The sequence below is a fragment of the Oryzias latipes genome, chromosome 7 (assembly GCF_002234675.1).
Source record: "Oryzias latipes chromosome 7, ASM223467v1".
Lineage (NCBI taxonomy): Eukaryota > Metazoa > Chordata > Actinopteri > Beloniformes > Adrianichthyidae > Oryzias > Oryzias latipes.
This window is the reverse complement of record NC_019865.2, coordinates 26273503-26293099: the sequence shown is the minus strand read 5'-3', so window position 1 is coordinate 26293099 and position 19597 is coordinate 26273503. Positions and strand designations below refer to the sequence as shown.

Here is a 19597-nt window from a genome sequence, read left to right as displayed (position 1 = left end):
ACAGGCTATGGTTGTTTTCACAATACTTTGGGTTGGTTCTTTCCATTAAGAACACACTCTAATTAGCTTCTGAGATGAGGACGCAAAGTTTACTTTGTCAAGATTCCCAATTTTGAGACAAACATTGAAATGTATTATGTGTTGAAAAACTGTCCTCCCCCCTTTTGTCCTTTTGGGCTGGATGTTCGGCATTCAGAAGGTGATGAACGGTTTAAAACAAAGAGTGTATGCTGCACAGAGATAGAAAAACATTACAGCTGCTGGAAACACAGTTTATTGGTTTCCTTTTATTGCAACACATTTGAATAAAATAACAGGAAACAGATAACAGATAAGATCAACCATAAACTCGGTTTTGAATGTGAATGTTTCACATTTTATTTAAATGTTTCTGTTTATTGCTTAAAGTACACAGCTGACTGTTCGTGCCGTGCTGCAGAAAACATTTGTGTTAAAGGGGGAAACATTTGGTTAATTTTTCCCCCCAGTATAAATATATTTCTTTCCTTTTTTTTAATAATAATTAAACATCAAATTTGAACTTATTCTTAACTCCAACCAAGCACATTAACAGAAACACTGAGTCACATAAAGCAGTACAACAACATGCTCCTACAAGACTGTCCTTAAATGCTCTCGGTGAAAAGAAACCTGCTACACCAGCCATCTGGAACAGTTAAAACTGTATAATATGCTTTGGATTTTAATTACCAAGGCCAGCCGCATTTTCCGCCCAACATTTCCAGCTGACAGCGTTTCAGGATGTCTCTGCAGTGTGACAGCTGCTAATGGGACCATTCACAGAAATGTCTCTGTTTTTCTGCTAATGAGAAGGGAAAGAAAGGGACTGTTAGTTGAAGAATGAGGCGGAGAAGAAAATAGACACTGTATGAATAGATAACTATACCAACCAAACTGTTATGTTATTATTATTTATTTATTTATTTAGAGGATTTGATTATGTTCTAACTTTCACAGTCCAAGTAAAGTCCTATCAATTACGTCCATTCTTTGTGATAACCTTCCTCATAAAATCACAGGAAAGATAAGATAAAGACTTTCCTGATTCACCCCAGATTTGGGTACTTACCCCAAAATTGTAGAAGACAGACCCGGAATAAGAAACATAACGGTGTGGTTTGGATCTTCAGTGCATAAAAATGAATAAAGTTAGAGACTTGAAGGTGGATTTGGGTTGAAGATCTGCTGGATCTTTTCGTTGCTGCTTTCATAAGCTATTTTCCTCACATGACAGGATCTCAGTCATTCAGACAAAGTGAGAGCAGTGTCTTAACATGCAGCTGTACAAACTGAGGCCATAAACTTTATGGATGTACACAGTCCTATAATGTCTCGCCTCACATCCTTCAGTGATGGTGACAAACAGATAACACAGAAGATTTAAGGTCAGATCTGGAGTGCCTCCTTTCATTCATAAATAAAGCCTGTTTTATTAGGCTAGATAGTTGTGTTACTCTTTCAGGTAACCTGTGAGCGTAGGTTCCACAGAAACTACTTTAAAATTATACTGTCAGAAGACATTAATATGACTTTGTGTGTGTGTGTCAAAACTGGTCTGCAGTTAGTATTTCAAAGACCCCAGAGTTCACCTGGACTTTGTGACATCCAGGAAGTCTACCTCAGCAGATTGAAAAGTCTATCTTCAGCACAGTGTTTAAAGTTCACTGATACACTGTTAGACCAAAGTCTTCTTTAAATTTCACTGAATGCAGATTTGTGCATTGTGACGCATGTTTGTGCCCTTCATTGTGAGCAAACAACAAACCCATGCTTGTTTCAGCTACTACAGAAGGAATCTGGCACAGTGGTGTGTGCCAGATTCCAAGAGGATCCACTCATGGCAGCAGGATGACAGTATTTTTGCCTCAGTAGTGCACAGACAGAACGCTAGAAAGAAGCCGATGCATCATTGCTTTAATAATTTCTTCTTCATGCTTACTTATCTTTAAAGGAAGCTGATGAAAACATAGATCAAGTATTTTGCTCAACATTTGATTTGTCTCTTTTGCTTCTTTCTACTCTTATGTGGTTAGACTAGTATCTTGCTGTTTGCAATTTATTTTGCAGGTAAATTGCAAAAAATATATATAGATATTGCAACAAAATCTTCATGCTTTCAAAACTTTCAACATCGACTGGAAAGAAAACAGCCAGGTCTGAGGGCGATAAGCAATTGACTGCTGCTCAAGCATAGAAAAGGTTGGAGGTTTGCTTCACTTATTGGATGTGTAAAAAGCTTATCAAAGAACAATACTTTTATTGTTTCAGTTATGTGGGGCCCCAGTAAAAGGTGCTCAGAGATTACTGTCAGGAACTTTTATGGCCATTCCAGGACTCCGTATTGATCTGTTTATCTCAACCACTGTGCCATTGAACTCTGTGGCTTCTTTGGCTCTAAATTACAAACACTTTCACGCTTCCTGGCACCTTTACCTCAGTTACCTTTGCTCCAGTTTTACTTCAGTTTGGTCACCTTTCCCAATTTATTTTTCCTATCTTTGCAGAAATACTGCTCAAGATAAAACTTTGTCCTAACTTTCAACACCTACCCTCTGAATGATGCAATGTTTGCTTGAAGTATTTTTTTTAGCTGGTATAACTTTGTGCCATTGAGGGCCAGTTGTATGCAGCTTTGGAGCTTTTTGATTTAGAGATGTGCCATGTTTTGTTCTGTTCTCAATGGAGACATATCATCACTGCCTGCATCAGGCCTCCACTGTGACCTCTGAGTTCAAGCTGTGAGCCAGAATCGTTCACTAAGGAAAAGCATGAACAGCAGCTTGAACAAACTGAAGTTGCTGCATTGTAAAAATGTGCAAAATGAGGTTTTCAGTTGTTTTAACTTTTCCTTGTTCTACGCCTTACTAAGCTTTTCTCAAGATCATCAGTCAAGCTTTTATTTTTTGTCTCATTAGGAGCTGGGATCCAGAAATAAGGAAATTATTATTAAAATGAGTCAAAATATTTTTGCTCTAATTTCTCGACAATAGAAAAACGATTCAAAACTAAAACAAAAAAACTCAAACTGCAATTTTTGATTAAATTTTAAGGATTTATTTTGAAATTGAATACATGTTGACAAATTATTAATTGTGATTATTTTGAAAACAAAACTTCAGATTTATGTTCTAATAATAAGTGCTAGGTTTTGATTTTTTTAAGGTTTCATCAGGATGGGCCAGCTTGTACTTAGATGGTTTTCTCATTGTGATCATATTTTGTTCTCAAATAAGTCATTTCCAATTATTGCACTACACTTTTGTCACTGTAATTAAAATGAACCAAAATTCAATATCTAAAAAAAAATATAACCCATATGCTTAGAATTGGCAAAAAATACTTGTTTTTGGTCTTTGTAACACTCAATTTGAAGTAGTTCTATCTAGCAGTTAACTTATCTTTCCCTATTTTAACTTGTGGTAAATTCCATGTTTCTAGATTTTGATATCTTATTCATTCATCATCTTCTAAACTGTTTGTTCCCTTTCGGGGTCACAGGGCTGCTGGAGCCTATCCTGGCCACTTGCGGGCGAAGGCAGGGGACACCCTGGACAGGTTCCCAGTCTGTCGCAGGACCACAATCACACACCCATTCACACTCACATTCACAACTATGGGCAATTTAGTGTCATCAACTGCTCTTTGACATGCTGTCACTAGCAGTTTTTCTAATCTTTGCTTGGCTTAATAAAAAATTAAAAATAAAAATACTCATTGTACAACAAGCTGGGTCATAAAAGGAAACATAATATTACAGCCGCAGCTCATATGTTTCTATTGACCGGCTGAACAGTCGAACGGCGGGAATTCTATAGGGTGATAAAGAAATTCATTGTTCTAAACAAACATTCAAAAGGTAAAAGGTCTGACCATAACAATTAAACATATGATGATAAAAATACAATATCTTAGGTTGTTAAGAAAGGTTTTGATTTTTCATCCAAACTTGACACATGAAGATGTGCCAGAGCTGCAAGAATGCAAACCTTTAAAACAATAAACAGGCAGGGAGGGGTCTCCACACAGAAGAAGCACAGAGAACAGACTGTTAGACACACGAGTAAAATGGCATTTATATGGAACGAAGGCTCTGGCTGAGGCAGACGTGCCGCCCGGTGATTTACAGCAGCGGTGAAGTGTTTGTTGTTGGTGAGCACGCGTCTCCTGTTGAAGGTCACAGCTAGCGTCCGCGCAGCCCTCACTGGTGTGTGGATGCTGCTGTCAGCTGTTCTCTTGTGTCACCTGACCTTGTTCCAACAGTGGTTAGCTTCTGCTTCAGGCTGCGGTGATGGTGAAGGCCAGGAAACACCCAGAGAAGCTGGAAGAGGTGGCTGGAAAGAAGACAGCGTCAGACATCCTTGTAGAGTCGACTGCCCCCTCGTCAGGGAAGATGCCTAGATACATGATACATGACTGACAAAATCATGAAAGAGGAGAAAACCTCCATGTCAATGATCTCCTGGATAGCACCACTAAAGCACAATGACAGTGTGCATTGTTTTGAAGCAGAAAAAAAGCGTATAAAATCATGTTTTTGGATAAAATAAATGCACATTAAACACAAAATAGCATGCTTAAGGTTAAGAAAACAATGCACAGATCTTTTAAAACTGAATAAACAGAACAAAACCTTTCACTAATTTAGCTGTTTGGAACAATTCCTTCTTCTTCACTTAATGCTCAGACATGCTGATTGGTTTTCCAAGCAGACATAATGTTTCTTTTTCATTTGCAGCTGAGAGCATTTTTATGATTTAGCTCTAACAAAAGTAGCACAAACAAACTACCAACTGACCTTCTTTCTTCAGAGCTGCAGAAGCTGACCCCAGCTGGGTACATTCTGGACGGGTCACCACACTATTGCAGGGTGCAAGGACAGCTCCAAACCTGAAACTTGGTGGTTTCCTCTTGATACAGACGTAGGAAGGGAACTAAATATTGATGCTTAATTGTTGAGAAATAAAAAAATTGTTGCTAACCTGTGTCAAAGTTGTAATTTTTGGACTACTTTTTTACTTTCAGATTTACATCAAAATGACAAACAAAAATGGGATTTTTATGCAGTTGATTCAGTGGACGGGTCTACATTGGTTTTTGTTTTGCGATTGGAACATGCAGAGTTTTTCAGAAGTATCCAGAATCTGGGACAACTGCTTACAGCGATTTAGAGTTGGGTGTCATTGACAAACTACTGCATCTGTATTTGATTGTCCAGTTCACAAATTATTTTGATTAATTGTTGTTTTTTTCTGGCCCATTTTCCATTTCTAAACCAAAAGAACTGTTTTCTACATTAAACCTAACAAAATTGGGAATCCTTTCATCAAAACTCCAAGCAGTTTATTTCTTTTAAAGAGGATTTGAATCATTTATATTGTATTTTCTATTGATCAATTCTATTTTTCAATGTCTCCTTGGTCTTGAATGTATTCTGGGCAGGATAATAATCAGACCTATCAGCTGGAGGAGTCATGTCTTTGATCCTCTCTGCAAACGGACACAATCCCCTTTTGTACCCTTGTTCCGGAGTTTAACAAAGCTCTGCGCTTATTTGACATGTGGTTGGTGTACCTGACTGTGGTTGTCTATAAAAATAACCCCCCCAAAAAACCCAGAGGCATCATTTAGTATCTGAAATGAGGTTTAAACTACTTGTTTTGTCATTGGAGTTTGTACAAAACTTTCTTTATAAATGCAGATCAGGCAGAGTCCTTCGACACAAAGTTATTTTCTTTTTACTCTCTATAGGATCTCTTTGGGGTAAGATTGATTGTGATTGTATGGACAAAATTGCAAAGACAGTAAAGTCAAACAATAACTGTAACAGCAGCTCTGTGTGATCTTTGTATCTGATAGACTTGCAACTATAACCACAAAGACTTCATGTAAAACAGATACAAAGGACTCTGTGTTTAACACAGATATGTCAATCTGCTGCAGATCAAACAATGGGAAAACCTGTTCAAAACATGTTTTCAAGCTATGGAAAAACAGAAGGGACTCCTTTAAATTGAAACCATATGAAGCATGTGCAGAATCCACCCATGTTTTCCCTCCAATCACAGCGGGGGTGGAGCTGCAGGGATCTACCCCTGAAAGTGGGTCATCAGTGTGAAAACTGTCTTAACCTTCAAATGTAAGCATTAACCTGGGTGTGTTGCTTTCTGCTGTGTATTCACAACATTCTGCTCTTTAATGGGCATGGAGTTGAGGTCATGGGTCAGCGAGGAGGGCCTGGAAGTGCAGTATAGAATAATCCTGAAGTGTGTTGTTCTAAGGGAACCTCCATCTGCTTTTCTAAAGTGTACACAGATTCCCTGAAGCCCAGTTCTAGCACAGCATGTGATGATCAAAACAGTTTACGTACACAGGTTGCAACAGGCATGCATGGGGCATAATAGTTAAGTTTGAGGGTGTTACTCTGTGGCACTGGATAGAGAAAAGCTCTAGCTGGGAGAGGTAGTGACTAACCAGGTGAGAAATGCACAGAAGGACAGCAATAAATATTGGATTAAAAGAAAAAAAATGATAATAACTGGAAGAATTAGAGCCAGATGCAAAAAACTGTAGTGTCATGTAATACAAAACATCTCAAACAGGAAGAACAGGAATCTGGATTTCACAGGAGATAAATCTTTCTTTCTGTTGCTTTTTTCTTTTCTTTACAGATTGGAATAATACAAATGTTTTAAAATAGTTCATTTTCACAAATCAATGCATGGCAGAGCTTTTTGCACTGTGCTGCCACAGAGAGGTCCTTATTTTACAACAGCAGAAAGGTGATCCCAGAGTCCTGCATGACCTGTTGTTATTTGTGGGTTAAAGGACATCCCCGGGCAGAAACATAGAACACATACTGTACATACTAACAGTCATGTCAGTGACTTTAAAACCCAGTTGAAGGTCTCACAGGAAGAGGTGAAGTTTGCAAATAAGCTACAGACATTCTAACGCACAATATTAAATATCATTAGAACTAAATTGTTCTTCATTTATGTGAAATTGAAAGGAAAACCCTCAGACCTGCTGCAAATGATCGTCTTCCATGCAGTGAGGAATACTGCAGATTTACATGCAGCACCCAGACTGTGTGCCGTGGTAACTACAGCAGTGGTGTGAGCAGGGTCAGTCACGCTCCAGGCTGTAAATATACCAGCAAAGCAGAGAGGTGAAGCCACACCATTGAATGGAAAGGTCATCTGTTCTTTAGCGACTTAAAGTCATAAAACAATTCAGCATCTATACACGTTTGGATTTAAATGCATCATCAAAACTCCATGTCTTGATGGAACAAAAAAAAACAACTGACCTCAATGGAATTTGTGGCAGAAGAAAGGGTACCAGTGCTAGTTAGCAATGGAGAGGGTGCTCCACTGTCTTTAAGCAGTGAGTTGAGGTGGTAAACTTGTCTAATTGTCCCCAATATCTTAACTTGCATGCTGTGTGTTAGAACTTCGGCCTTTATAAGTGTGCACCTGAGCGTCATTGCTACGTAGGACTTGTTAGAACATGCACCTCGAAATGCAAAACTACTGGGAGATAATGACCTGGAGATTATTCTCCTGGTGAATGTAATGAATGAGATGTGCTGCAAACTGTCCCTCCCTGGAGTCAAAACATGAGAGTGTTGGTGTGTTTACATGAGTCCCTGAGGACTAAACAGGCTAAATATAGAGCACGTTAGCATACGGAAGCAATTAAAGAGTGGAATAGGTGGAATAAAGGAAGTATGTCAGTGGGATGCCAAGCACAATGACACAGCATTTTTTTGACCTGTGATGCTGAGTCATCACTTTCACTTTAAAAACCAAGGAGAGACTTTAGACTAGCTAGCTAGATATCTAGCTGTCTGTCTGTCTGTCTGTCTGTCTGTCTGTCTGTCTGTCTGTCTGTCTGTCTGTCTGTCTGTCTGTCTGTCTGTCTGTCTATCTATCTATCTATCTATCTATCTATCTATCTATCTATCTATCTATCTATCTATCTATCTATCTATCTATCTATCTATCTATCTATCTATCTATCTAATCATACTATCATACTATTTGACTTAGTTTCCTACTTGAAAAACTGAGTTCACTTTCGCCATCTAGTGGTAGAAGAAAATCATTGCATCACCACCTCTGTCTTCTACTCGCCAGAACTAGAAGTGTGAAAACACTTTATAATTCATGTTTAATTGTGGCAAATAAACATCCCACAAATGTGTATATATGTAAATATAAACATGAGTACATATATACAATTTCTATTAACCTTTTCGGGTATATGTTTTGACTGACTTCAAATAGATCCTGTCGTGGCGGAGTGATTTGCTTCCGTTAATTGCCTAGAGATCAGGTTAATTACTGCTGCACGTGCTGTGTGAGCAGAAGCGAAACGCGAGCTGCTAGAGTAACGTCCTGCAAAGTCTAGGTAAGTGATACCAAAAAGAAAAAATGTTAAAAAACAGTAAGAAGCCTTAGGGTGATGAAACATGTCCTGTTAAGATGAAACTGTAATGACGTCATGTTTAGTCAGGACTCACCTGAGGTTCACTCATGTGAAGGAACAAGCTGGGTCACATCTGAACCATCTCACGGTTTACACAGTCATGAGTAATCTGTGTGTTGTCTAGATAAAACAAGATGTTTTATCATAAGAAGCACAGACAGCGATCTACTTTTTAAACTTTTATTATATTATTGTCCGAGAAAAAGTCACGTTTTAGTTTTTGCTGTGAAATAAAGCTAATTGCCTATAGCGTTACTCTCACAGAAAAGTACAAAGCCTCAATTTTATTTATTTTTTGTTACCCAATAATAAGACAAAAGTAACACATTTCTATTCAGATATAGTGAGAAATTTTAACTTAAACTCTTGACTAAACTGTAAAAAAACAATTTGTCAATGTATTTGTGTTCTAAATAATTATTAATTCAGGAGACTGTCGGTAAAAATCCATATCTTTTAAATCCCATATTCATGCTGTATTCATTTAAAAAAATCTTTTTTTGTGTGTGGAAAAGTCTTGACTCTTTTTAAAACAAAGAAAAACAAAAAAAAGTTTCATGTCTGATCCATCATTTTTGATCTAAAAATCAGAAATGATGAGAAGTCTACGTTTGTTCTCTAATAAAGAGCCAACAGTTCAGCTGGAGCTGAAGTCTGGATGTGATGAAGAGGAGCTCTTCTTCCTTTTTAGTTTCAAGAGAAATGCTGATGGTTTCTAACATGAGGGGACGCTTTGGCAATTCCTCCGTGTTTAAGCAATTCTCTGTAACTGTTGTGCCAAAAGATTGTTGCATGTAGAAAGGTCTATATTTCAGTTTTAAAAACTGCTTGTTTGTTGCTGAGATTTGTTTAAAGATCTTAGGATGTACTCAGACTGGGAAAACCGTTTGGTCCGGACCCAGTCCACTTCAGTTGGTGCAGATTGAGTCCTAAACCTTGCCTTTGGTCTGTGTTCAGACTGCAGTCAAGGGGACTTTCTTGTTGTGGACCAAAGCTTGCAAATTAATCATGTGACTAAATATCTCCTCCCTCATTGGTCAGGCATTGCGAGGGCGGGGCAAAGCAACTAGAGGCAAAAATTAAGGAAGTCCAACGCTTTTAGTTTATTCAAACTTTATATAATTGGATGGAAGTTCAGGACAAAAACGCTCACATTGGATGTGTAATCTACCCATTGATCACTTCACTGAAAGCGTCACGTGCCCAAAGTTAAGGCCCCGATAGGTAGATCTGACGCGGCAACCCAGCCAAAATTCAGATATTTGAGCTCTGCGATCGTGAGATTTGACCTGAGAACGTGTCCGTACCCCTGACTTAACATTGAAGCTGGCGGCCTCCGCGTTCGGTGTGAACGCAGCTTAATGGGGAGGGGAAGGGGGGCGGGGTTGCTCCACACCAACAATCCTGCTCACAACTTGGAGGTGAATTTCTAATGAACTCCAGCCATTTTGCAGAAACTGTCCTAGAAAACGACAAGCTTTTAATTTGGGGCAAAACCGGCATAGTCATAATGAAAGGCCACTGGAAATGTTGCTAATTTTTCTCCCAAGAACTATGTCCTTCTGTTTGATATATAAATGTATTGCAACAAAAAATAAACACAGACCTGTAAACATTTGACTTGATATTAAAAAAAAGTGAAAAAAAATGTTCTTGTCAATTAAAATAAATAAAACTGGCAAAAGTTGTCAACAGCAGATCACTATTCAAAATCCTTATTTTTTTTTTTTTTTTAACTACTTAAAAACATCTGGCTTCATCCTTTAAGCCTCAGTGCTTGTCCTCAGTTTTCTAAAGAAAGCTGACACTGGATCTGCAGAAACATGATCCAGTTCTGGATCTGTTGGTCTGAATGCTTCAGCAAACAAGAGAACTGCTTACGTCTTTGTAGGGTAGAATCGTAGGAGGCCTTTTTTTGGCTCAGGATGTTCAAAGGAACATTAATGTCCTGACATCTGAGTTGCACAAAATAAACTGCAGAAGGCACAGCTGCTGTCAAGTTACTTAAAAATGTCAGGAGGGCATGTTAAAATGCCCCACTTGGTTAATGTATCCCTGATTTGATTAAATCATTTGAAATCAAATCCTCAGCTGTTCCTCGGTCTTCCACTAGTGAAAACAGGTGCTGGAATAGATGAATGTTGTTTCTTGCCAACGTTTTTGGTCTCGCAGCTCAGTCCAATAGCGGCTTTCCTTTTTTAAATGCTGCTTATAGTCTCCTCCACGCCACGTTTCACTGTACATTTACCAGGCAGCTTTACAGAGGATTCTGCAGTTCTGTGAGGAAATGCAAAAGCTTGAGATTATCTAATGGGAGCAGATTTTCATACCAGCAGGACACTGTAATGAATGGTTCTCCTTTTATTAACATTTTCAATTGTAACTTGATGAAATTCTTTACAACCTCTGAGGAAAGAATCTGTTTAATAATCTTCTTCCTCTTTCGACTTCTCCCATCAGGGGTCGCCGCAGCGAACAAGTCGCATGGTAAACTTGGCAATGTTTTATGCCGGATGCCCTTCCTGACGCAACCTTCTCAAACCGGGTTGGGACCGGCACAGAGGTAGAGAAGGGAACAGGGAGCAACCTGGAGTCGAACTCTGGTTTCACGGTTGGAAGGCGCCGCAAACCAGCACGAGCTAAACCGGCTCCCCAATCTGTTTAATAATCTAATTACACTAAATGAAAATATATAAATTATTAATTACTGAACCTTTTGACGGCATGTACACATTTTTCACACTGCAGAGGAACTCAGAATCTGTTCAGTCAGGCTTTGTTTGCTGCTTCACAGCTTCACTATGAAAGAGGAGATGGAATTTATTGGAAATGTTAATCCGGGAGAGGAACAGGAGGAGCAAACGGAGGCAGGATGGGCGCTTGCTGAACTGGTTGGGCCAACAGGAAACGTTCCGAGTCTGCACCAGAAATGGGATCTCCCTGAGGTGCCGTTAGAAATGAAACACAATCTGAAGCTTTTGGGTTGTCAGCGGTGTTTGGGTGCAGCCCTGTGCTGTGACTGCGCTCATAACCTGAACGGAAAGGCGCGTTCCAGAAAGGCTAAATGAATAAAGTTCAGTTTCTGTTTCTTAAAGTCCCACTCAGATCATCTTTTGATCTATTTTAAAAGTGTTCCCAGTGGTCTTTTCATCATGAAAATAACTTCTTTTTTTTAAACAAAATAAATAAAATTGTGGTGTTTTCTAGGACAGTTTCTGCAGAGCGGCAGTAGTTTATTAGATGTTTACCTCTGGGTTGTGGGCGGGACTGTTTGTGTGGAGCAGCCCCGCCCCCTCTTCCCCTCCACATTGTGCATTAGAACATAGAGCTTGTGGCCTGCCCAGCATTTTTTCTACGTTATAGACTCTTTTCTTTTCCTTTAATCTTCCCCTAATTCACAACCTGAATAAAGAAAGCGTTTCTTCACTCAATCCCGGTTCACCTTGTGCGGCGTCGCTATTTTGCAGATTCTTTTTTTTTTCTTCTAAACCCTGCAATGTTCTGCGTTCTGATTGGCTGTTGGTCTTGTCAATCTGTTCCAGGCTATGATTAAAAGTCAGTGTCATTCAAATAAGAGCTAATGTCATGAAACCACCAGGGTTGGTGATTTTTAAATGGACCAAGTTAAGTGGAACAATGCAACGCAGGACAGGCGAGCTATGCTTACTTAAATTAAGGGATGACTCGTGTCTGAAGGTTTTAAGGAAGCTGGTGGACGTGACCGCAAGTCAGATCCTCAAGAAGATCTTTCAACTGTGAAGATTTGTTTTTCTTCTTTGAGAAGGATGAGGTTGAGTGTCTTCAGCCTGCAAGGACTGTTGAAGTTCTCCGCTCACAGACACTAGTTCCTCAGCAAGAGCTTCAGTGTTTGTTCGCCTCTGCTAGTTTGTTCTTTGCCAGAACTAAATGTTCTTGCAGCAGCTGAATGTGTTCTATTTTTTAGCTTCCAGGTGTTTTTCAAAAGCTTTGCTCTCTTGTTCCAGTTCTTCAGGACTCTGTAGATCTGACTGGAAGACACTTTGAGACTCCTTATGGACCAGTCATCGGTTATTTGATGAAGAGTCAAGGTTATTGTCATGATCTTGGATCTGCACATTCAAGTCTTAAAATGATTGTTCTCTTCATTGAGTCCGTTAACATGAGCTGTCAGCTCAGTTACGTCACTATCCGCTTGGGTTTCATGTCGCTTTAAGTTTCAGGAATTTGTTTTCTTCCTGAAGATTCACGATCTTCTGCAAATGTGAGTCAAAATTTCCTTGAATTTGACTCGACAAAGGAGGATTCCTTTTCAAGAATTACACTTTGGGGGTGAATCAATGTAACATTTCTGTTAACACTTTGTTAAAGTTTTGGTCATTTTGAAACGATATTTGTTTTGCAGAAGCCTCACATGGGTCGTCTTAATAAATGTAGCATGTAAGGGATCACATTCAATGAAGAATGTAATCTTGTCTGGTAAAGGGGCACCACCTACCTTAATGGAAACAATAATGACTCCATTATGAAAATTGATCAATTTAAGCTTTAAATTTCGTCAATTTCACCATTAATCTTCTATTCATTCATTAATCTTCTAATCAGTTTATTCTCTTTCGGGGTCACGGGGCTGCTGGAGCCTATCTCGGACACTTGTTGGCGAAGGCAGGGGGCATCCTGGACAGGTCACCAGTCTGTCGCAGGGCAGAGTGTCCGCAATCACACACCCGTGCACACTCACAGGTTGATGAAGCATGTTTTTGGACAGGGAAAGGAAGCCGGAGTCCCCGGAGAAAACCCACATATGCACGAGTTCAGTCCACTGTTGTTTTTCCACGTCCAAATAATCCAAAGGGAACTTTGTTAGAACATTCTAGCACACTGTATGGTCACTTGTCTTTGCTAAATTCAAAGTGTTTCCACGCATTAGACTGGAATGATGGACTGATCAGTTTATGCTGACATCACGTGTTTTGTCTGCTGTGATTCACTTGGTCATTTTTACGTTACAGTAAAATAAACCTTAATCCAAATGGTATTTTCCTTTATAGGATATCAATTTAATTTTGAAATGATTTTATAATGATCTAGTTCTGTTCGATGAACTTGTGTCAGACAGATCTATCTGGTTAGATTGTGGAAAAAGATTAATCAATTAATCGTTACCCCCCCCCCCCCCCCCCATTAATCTTCTCAAAGACCAAAATGGTCAAACCAGCGGGAATGTGACCAAAACACAATCATGAAATACTTTTGTCATAAAACAAGTTTTCACAAAGTTTAAATGAAAGTGAGTTTAGCATAAAGCTTAAACAAGATTCATGTTAACAATTAACTCTGAAGTTATGACTTACAGTAAAACATTAACATTATAAAGGTTTCTTAATTAGATGATAAATAGATGACTTTATTAATCCCACAATGGGGAAATTTCATTTATCTGTGGCAGCAACACGACATTCAGAAAAAATCTATATAATATAACATCAATAAAGGACATCACAAATGACATATTAAATAATTAAAAATATTACTAAAATTATCAAAAATGAGATTCTTATTAAATAAAGAAATACATATTAAATATCAAATAAATACAGCTGCAAAACATGTAAAAAAAATTACAATTTTTTTTTTTTCAAAATACAGAAATAACTAATGAAGTTCACACCGAAAACAAAAACAAACTGTTCAGGAATAAAAAACAATTTAAAATTGAAAAACAACTACTACAACCAAAGAAAATAAATAAATGAGTGAATGAAAAAACACCCTGGGACCGTGGAGTAGAGACCGTAAAGAGACCGTAAAGTCAAACCTTTAATTTAACTCTTGACACATAGTTTATCAATGAACAAATAAATGTCTCTGTGTTCACATATTCATGGCATCACAAAGATTATAATGGTCATTTTCCCTGCTTCCTGTTGAGATCTGTGAAGTTGTCATTTTCCTGTCACTTTATTTTATTTTGTTATGTTAAATGTGAATAATCTATTTTTCTGAAAACCTTTGTTTGTGGAAACGGGTAATATAAGTTGAGATGTTCATCTTAGATTGTCTTGAGCCGAGTTTTTGTGTGCTCTGTTGATGGATGCAGGTATCATAAAGTTATAGGTCTTAAATTCCAAATGAGTCTGCAGTAACTTCTCCAGGGGAAGGTAAAGTGTTCTTTAAAAAACCATTTAGGTAAATTACTGTTTCTGTAAATCCCTCTTAAGAGGTCGTCCAGTGTTTCCTTATCAAGAAATAAGGCTTAGGAACAGACCTTTTGGGGGCTTTTGGTCACATTGGGACTCAAAGTGAAGCCAGATCCTCAAATGTCTTGATAAGATCTCCAAAGAGGGTCTTTACGGTCTTGGAAGGTCCGAGTCATGGAATGCATTCCTCGGTGGACTCCCAGTTCTACCTTAATTTTCCATGGTTTGAGAAATTGTGTCAGAAGGCAAGATAGAAGCACACAACACTTACAATATTCATGGCATCAGAACTTTGAGAGTTTAAACAAGAGTGTGAAGATGTTCATATCTGTCTGACAGATATGAAAAGTATATAAAGTGTGTAGTTGGAAGCTAAACAGCCTTAAAACATCTATAATCCCACTTTGTTGACCTATGGTGGGTCATTTATAGAACAAACCTCTTGCGATCAACGAGAGAAGACTGTAGTCAGACATGCAATTTTAAGCTGAATTTTCTTTATATATCCTCAGAAAAATGCCTTCTTTTTTTTTTACCAAAAACAGAATTTTCATCAGACCGGGTCTTTGAAATAGTCTTTTTTAAATCCATCAGAAGACCTTAATATATTTTAGCTAATGAGACAAAACTAAAATGACAAGGAAAATGTCCCTTTTAAGTTCCCAAGAATCCTTCATTTTTCAAATGTTTGTTGGAATGTTTTCTAGAAGAGGTGAAGGAGAGTCTCCTGCAGTGGAAGTCTCACTGAGATGGTTTGGGATAGTACTCTGATACTCTGATACTGATACATACTGAAGGTATTGTTGTCTATGATTCCGTTCCTTGGAAAAGCCCTCATAAAGCTGGAGTTTCATTCCTCAGAATCTCTGCTCCAGAACATTGATTTAAAAAAAAAAAAAAAAAAAAAAAAAAAAAAAGGTTTCTCTTTTGAAAGTGGAAAATGAATAACAAACTGTTCATCAGTTTCTCCTTCAGTGTTTTTTTTAATAAAAAAAAAAAAATTCCATACAAAAACAGGCTGCTCATTTTTTACAGATTCACTTCAGCACTTATTCAAAACCCTGAACTAATTACTTGACCTCTGACCCAAAAGATTTGGCTCCCATGTCATGTTTGTTGACTGTTTGACTTAAGAATGCCAAACACTATACACATCTGTTGTTGTACAGATGTTAGAACTGTTTAAATGTCTCCTGTTAAGTAAGTCCTTGCAGCTGAAATGTTAAGTGTGACCAGAGTCCACAAAAACAGCTGTTGACATTTTCAGAAACGAAGAATTGATGTGTGAATCCAACTTTTCGTGACCTCACTTCTCCTTTTTGTGCTTTCAGTGGACTCAGCTGGCGTCGCTGATGACTCACATCCTGTAGAGTCTGAACTTTTTTGTGAGAAAGCGGGCGGCACGGAGCCGTCTGCTTCCTGGAATCCGACGTGGGATTCCCCCCCCCCACGCCTCTGCCTCCCAGCTCCCCCTCTTCCCGGTGTCACAGTGCCTTTGGGCAGCTCCTGAACCGACGGCTGCAGACTGAAAGCCTGTACCTACCAGGTGCGGAGGAGTCCTGCTTTGCTATTGGTTGGTGGGGTTTTGGAGGAACTGGTCATTCTTCCCTGTTGCTTCAAAAGAGCTGAGGGGAAACATTCTTACAGATATCTGGAGCAGGAAGGGGAACTGCAAAGATAATCACCGGTAGGTGGATTCTTTTATTCCAATGGCAAAACTCCAAAGACTTTAATGAGACGTGAAGGCGCGTTAAGCTGGGAAAGAATTTGAGGCTCTCCAGAACTCGGCTGTTTTCAGGCTTTGTCCACTGTATTCCTATTTGATCTGGTTTGCTGCATTCGGGCGTCTTTCTGCATCGTCTTGGAATCCAAACTCAAATTTCTTGTTTGCATTTACTGCAGGAGCTTTACATGCTGCTTTGTTTATCTTCATCTGTCCCGCCCAAACCTTTCAGAAGTGTCCTACACTCTGTTTTTACCTTCTACCTGATCTTCTTTTATCAAGATTTTTACTGTCTTTGGAGACACATCTCCATGTTTTTTTTTTTTTAATTAAAAGCATCACAGTTCTGAGAAAAAGCTGATAGTTAATCTGTAGTCATGATCTTTTAAAGGTTAAATGACTTTGTCTTTTTATAACTGAAGAAAAGGTTTGTACAGTAAAACATTAAGTTCTCATTACGCCACACTTTAAAGTCTCACTCCGATCATCTTTTGATCTATTTTCAAAGCGTTTCCAGTGGTCTTTTCATTATAATTATGACATTTTCAGCCAAAATCAAAAAAACCTTTGTCGTTTTCTAGGACATAGTTCAGAGCGGCTGGAGTTCATCAGACATTTGTCTGAGTTGGGGCAGGGACTGTTGGGGTGGAGCAAGCCCACCCCCACTCCCCACTGCCCATCTGTTTACTTGTTGTCCTGCTAGCTTACAGCCCCTCACACATTAGCGGTGCAACAAAAATGGTGAATAATTTAGGAGCTATCCCTATCCAGCCGCACAGCTTTGATCCAGATTCCAGCTTAGACGAGGAAAACAAGGATGAACATGAATCTATTTGTCTGCTATTGGATGCATCAGAATGGAGCAGATTGGGGAGCTTTTGGCCCACCCTGCGCATTTTCATCATCACAAATGGCTTTTTCAAACTGCGTTTTCTTTTTTTATGCAATTTCCTGATTCACAAGGATTTTAGTAAAAATCTCAAATGCAGTTTTAAGCTTAATTATGTCGATCTGTCCTCCATCATCAGAAAAATGCCACTAGACCATTTTCCTTTGAGTGGGTCTTTACAGACAATCTCCACATCTGTTGTCTGAGTGACATGGTGCCCAAAGGCAATCCTGTCATTGTTGAGCTCATCCAGACAAAGTGTGACTTGTAAGTGACGTCTATTTGTGGAGGTGGGGGGAATGCTGCTGCATGCAGTCACCTGTTTTCTCCCTGCAGGCTGAGATGTGAAAGGAGAGTTTCGGTATCACTTTCTGATCTGTGCAGAGTCGTCCACAGGGAGCAGATGGTTAATGTGAGGCTGCTCTGTGGTGACTTTCTGACATGGAGTGCTGCTGATGCGGAGCTGCAGAGGCTGAAACAAACCTTGCCTTTGGTTTGCTTTCATTTAACTGAGGATGTTCTTTTTGTCATTTTAGAACTGCTGTGTCCTTGGAAAGACAAAAAAACATCACCCAGACAAATAGGAAGCATGGCCTCTGTTGCTCCTTTCAGCCGCAATCAGTGGGCTTCCCAGTCCTTGCGGGTCACAGCTAAAGAGCTGTCCATCGTGTCCACTCGGGGCAAAACCAACGCCATCGCTGAACGTTTCTCCAAGTAAGTTGTTCCCTACCTTCTCCTTTATCACTTCATCTGGCCCTGGGCCAGGTGTTAAATAATTCACCAGGAGCTGCTCTGATGCAGCTGTCCGCTCTGCTTCTCATCACAGTTTTTGGTGGAGGCGTTTCACTGAACTTTTTCCCCTGCATTCAGCTGTTTTATAGTTTCCATTTTTCTGTAAGAATGTAATCTGCTCTTCCTCCACCTGCTCCACTTATGGATAGGTTTACAGAACTGGTGGTTAATCACATGTCTTGATGAAGTTTCTCCTGAACAAACAAGTTCCCTCGTAACCCCTGTGCTATCCTAGGCACTTTAACATTGGGAGTTGGGTCATCTGGACCCACTAGACAGTGCTCTGAACCTTTTTTCTTCAATGATTTGTGATCTTCACTGGTGTCCATGGATTACATGAAATCTTTCCACCTTTATCCACCTTTGTCATGGTAGGGAGAACACGTCAATGTAAGGGTGGGGTCATCTAAGATAGCATAAGGGTTAATAGAAAAAAGGGGTTTGAGACTCCTCTTTTCTTGCATTTCTTCTCTGTGACCACTAGATGTCCGTATAGTTCCCAATAGCAGGTCAGAAGCAGCATACAACTCCTGTGTTGAGTATTGGAGACTAATTTTGCTTAAAAATTGAAGGGACAGTGTGGCACAGCAGTGATTAAATGATCAAATTTTTAACCAGCGTAATGTTATCTAAAACGGTGATCTGTGGGATTCATGTGTGCCATGAGCTCAAAGATAAACCAGCTTTTGAACAGTAAAAATGTAATATTCTTCCCATTTACTCATTTATGGAGTCTTGATGACTTCCATTGCAGATAAAGTAATTAAGGCTTGGATGAAATCATAAAATAACTGAAGTAAAACAAAATTCTATTTCCTTTTGGTTTTATAATCCTTAAAAAAACATTTATTACAAAATGTGTGTGAGATACAGAGGAACATGTAAAGCTTTCACTGTTATGATTCATCACATTTAAAAAGTTTGGATAAATGAAAAGGGCAGAATGAGCTGAAAATCGTGTGAGTAAATGATCTGATGTAGAAAGTGTGGAGTCTAAAGTAAAGTTAGAAGCCAAAGAATTGAAGGACAGTTAATGTTTGCTGCTTTTTAACTTCTGCTGTAGTTATTCCAGCTGAAGCCCGTCAGGTTTTTTTCTTTTATTTGTTCCATCTGTCTTTTTTTCTCTCCATAAAACTGTTGAAAAATGATGCTAAAATCCAAACGGTCAGTTCACATTAAAATGTGATTTTTATACACAAAACTGCAGTCATCCTCATTGTGTTTGTAATCTACTCATTCTATTTTAAACGTGTCCCAAAACAGTTTGAGGTTTGATCTTGATTGAGATTTCATTGTGAGACGATGAAGTCTAGGGGTATTTCTCTGTTGAGGTTAAAATAGCCAAAATATGAAGATCCATTATTGACGCCATAGAGGAGAAATTCAAAACGGCTTGTAAAGTTCTATATTACAATATATATAAAAAACTCTGAATCCGTCATGTGACGTTTTCTACAACAATTAAATGAATGAGCAACATTTGAGGTTTTATTTTCTTGTGGAGTC

At 38.9% G+C, this 19597-nt stretch overlaps 1 protein-coding gene across 2 annotated transcripts in view; it reads left to right on the top strand.

Moving 5' to 3' along the window:
- The first annotated feature begins 8336 nt into the window (after nucleotides 1-8336).
- Nucleotides 8337-19597, top strand: part of LOC101156656 (LIM domain and actin-binding protein 1) — a 35141-nt gene continuing 23880 nt past the window's right edge. The window contains exons 1-4 of one of the 2 annotated variants that reach the window (XM_004071049.4): nucleotides 8337-8433; nucleotides 16019-16233; nucleotides 16335-16374; nucleotides 17836-18013. In XM_004071049.4, coding sequence (XP_004071097.1) covers nucleotides 17889-18013 — 125 coding nt within the window. In that variant the 5' untranslated portion in view covers nucleotides 8337-8433; nucleotides 16019-16233; nucleotides 16335-16374; nucleotides 17836-17888. The remainder of the gene's footprint in view (nucleotides 8434-16018; nucleotides 16234-16334; nucleotides 16375-17835; nucleotides 18014-19597) is intronic. The other variant, XM_011477630.3, reaches the window with a different exon arrangement.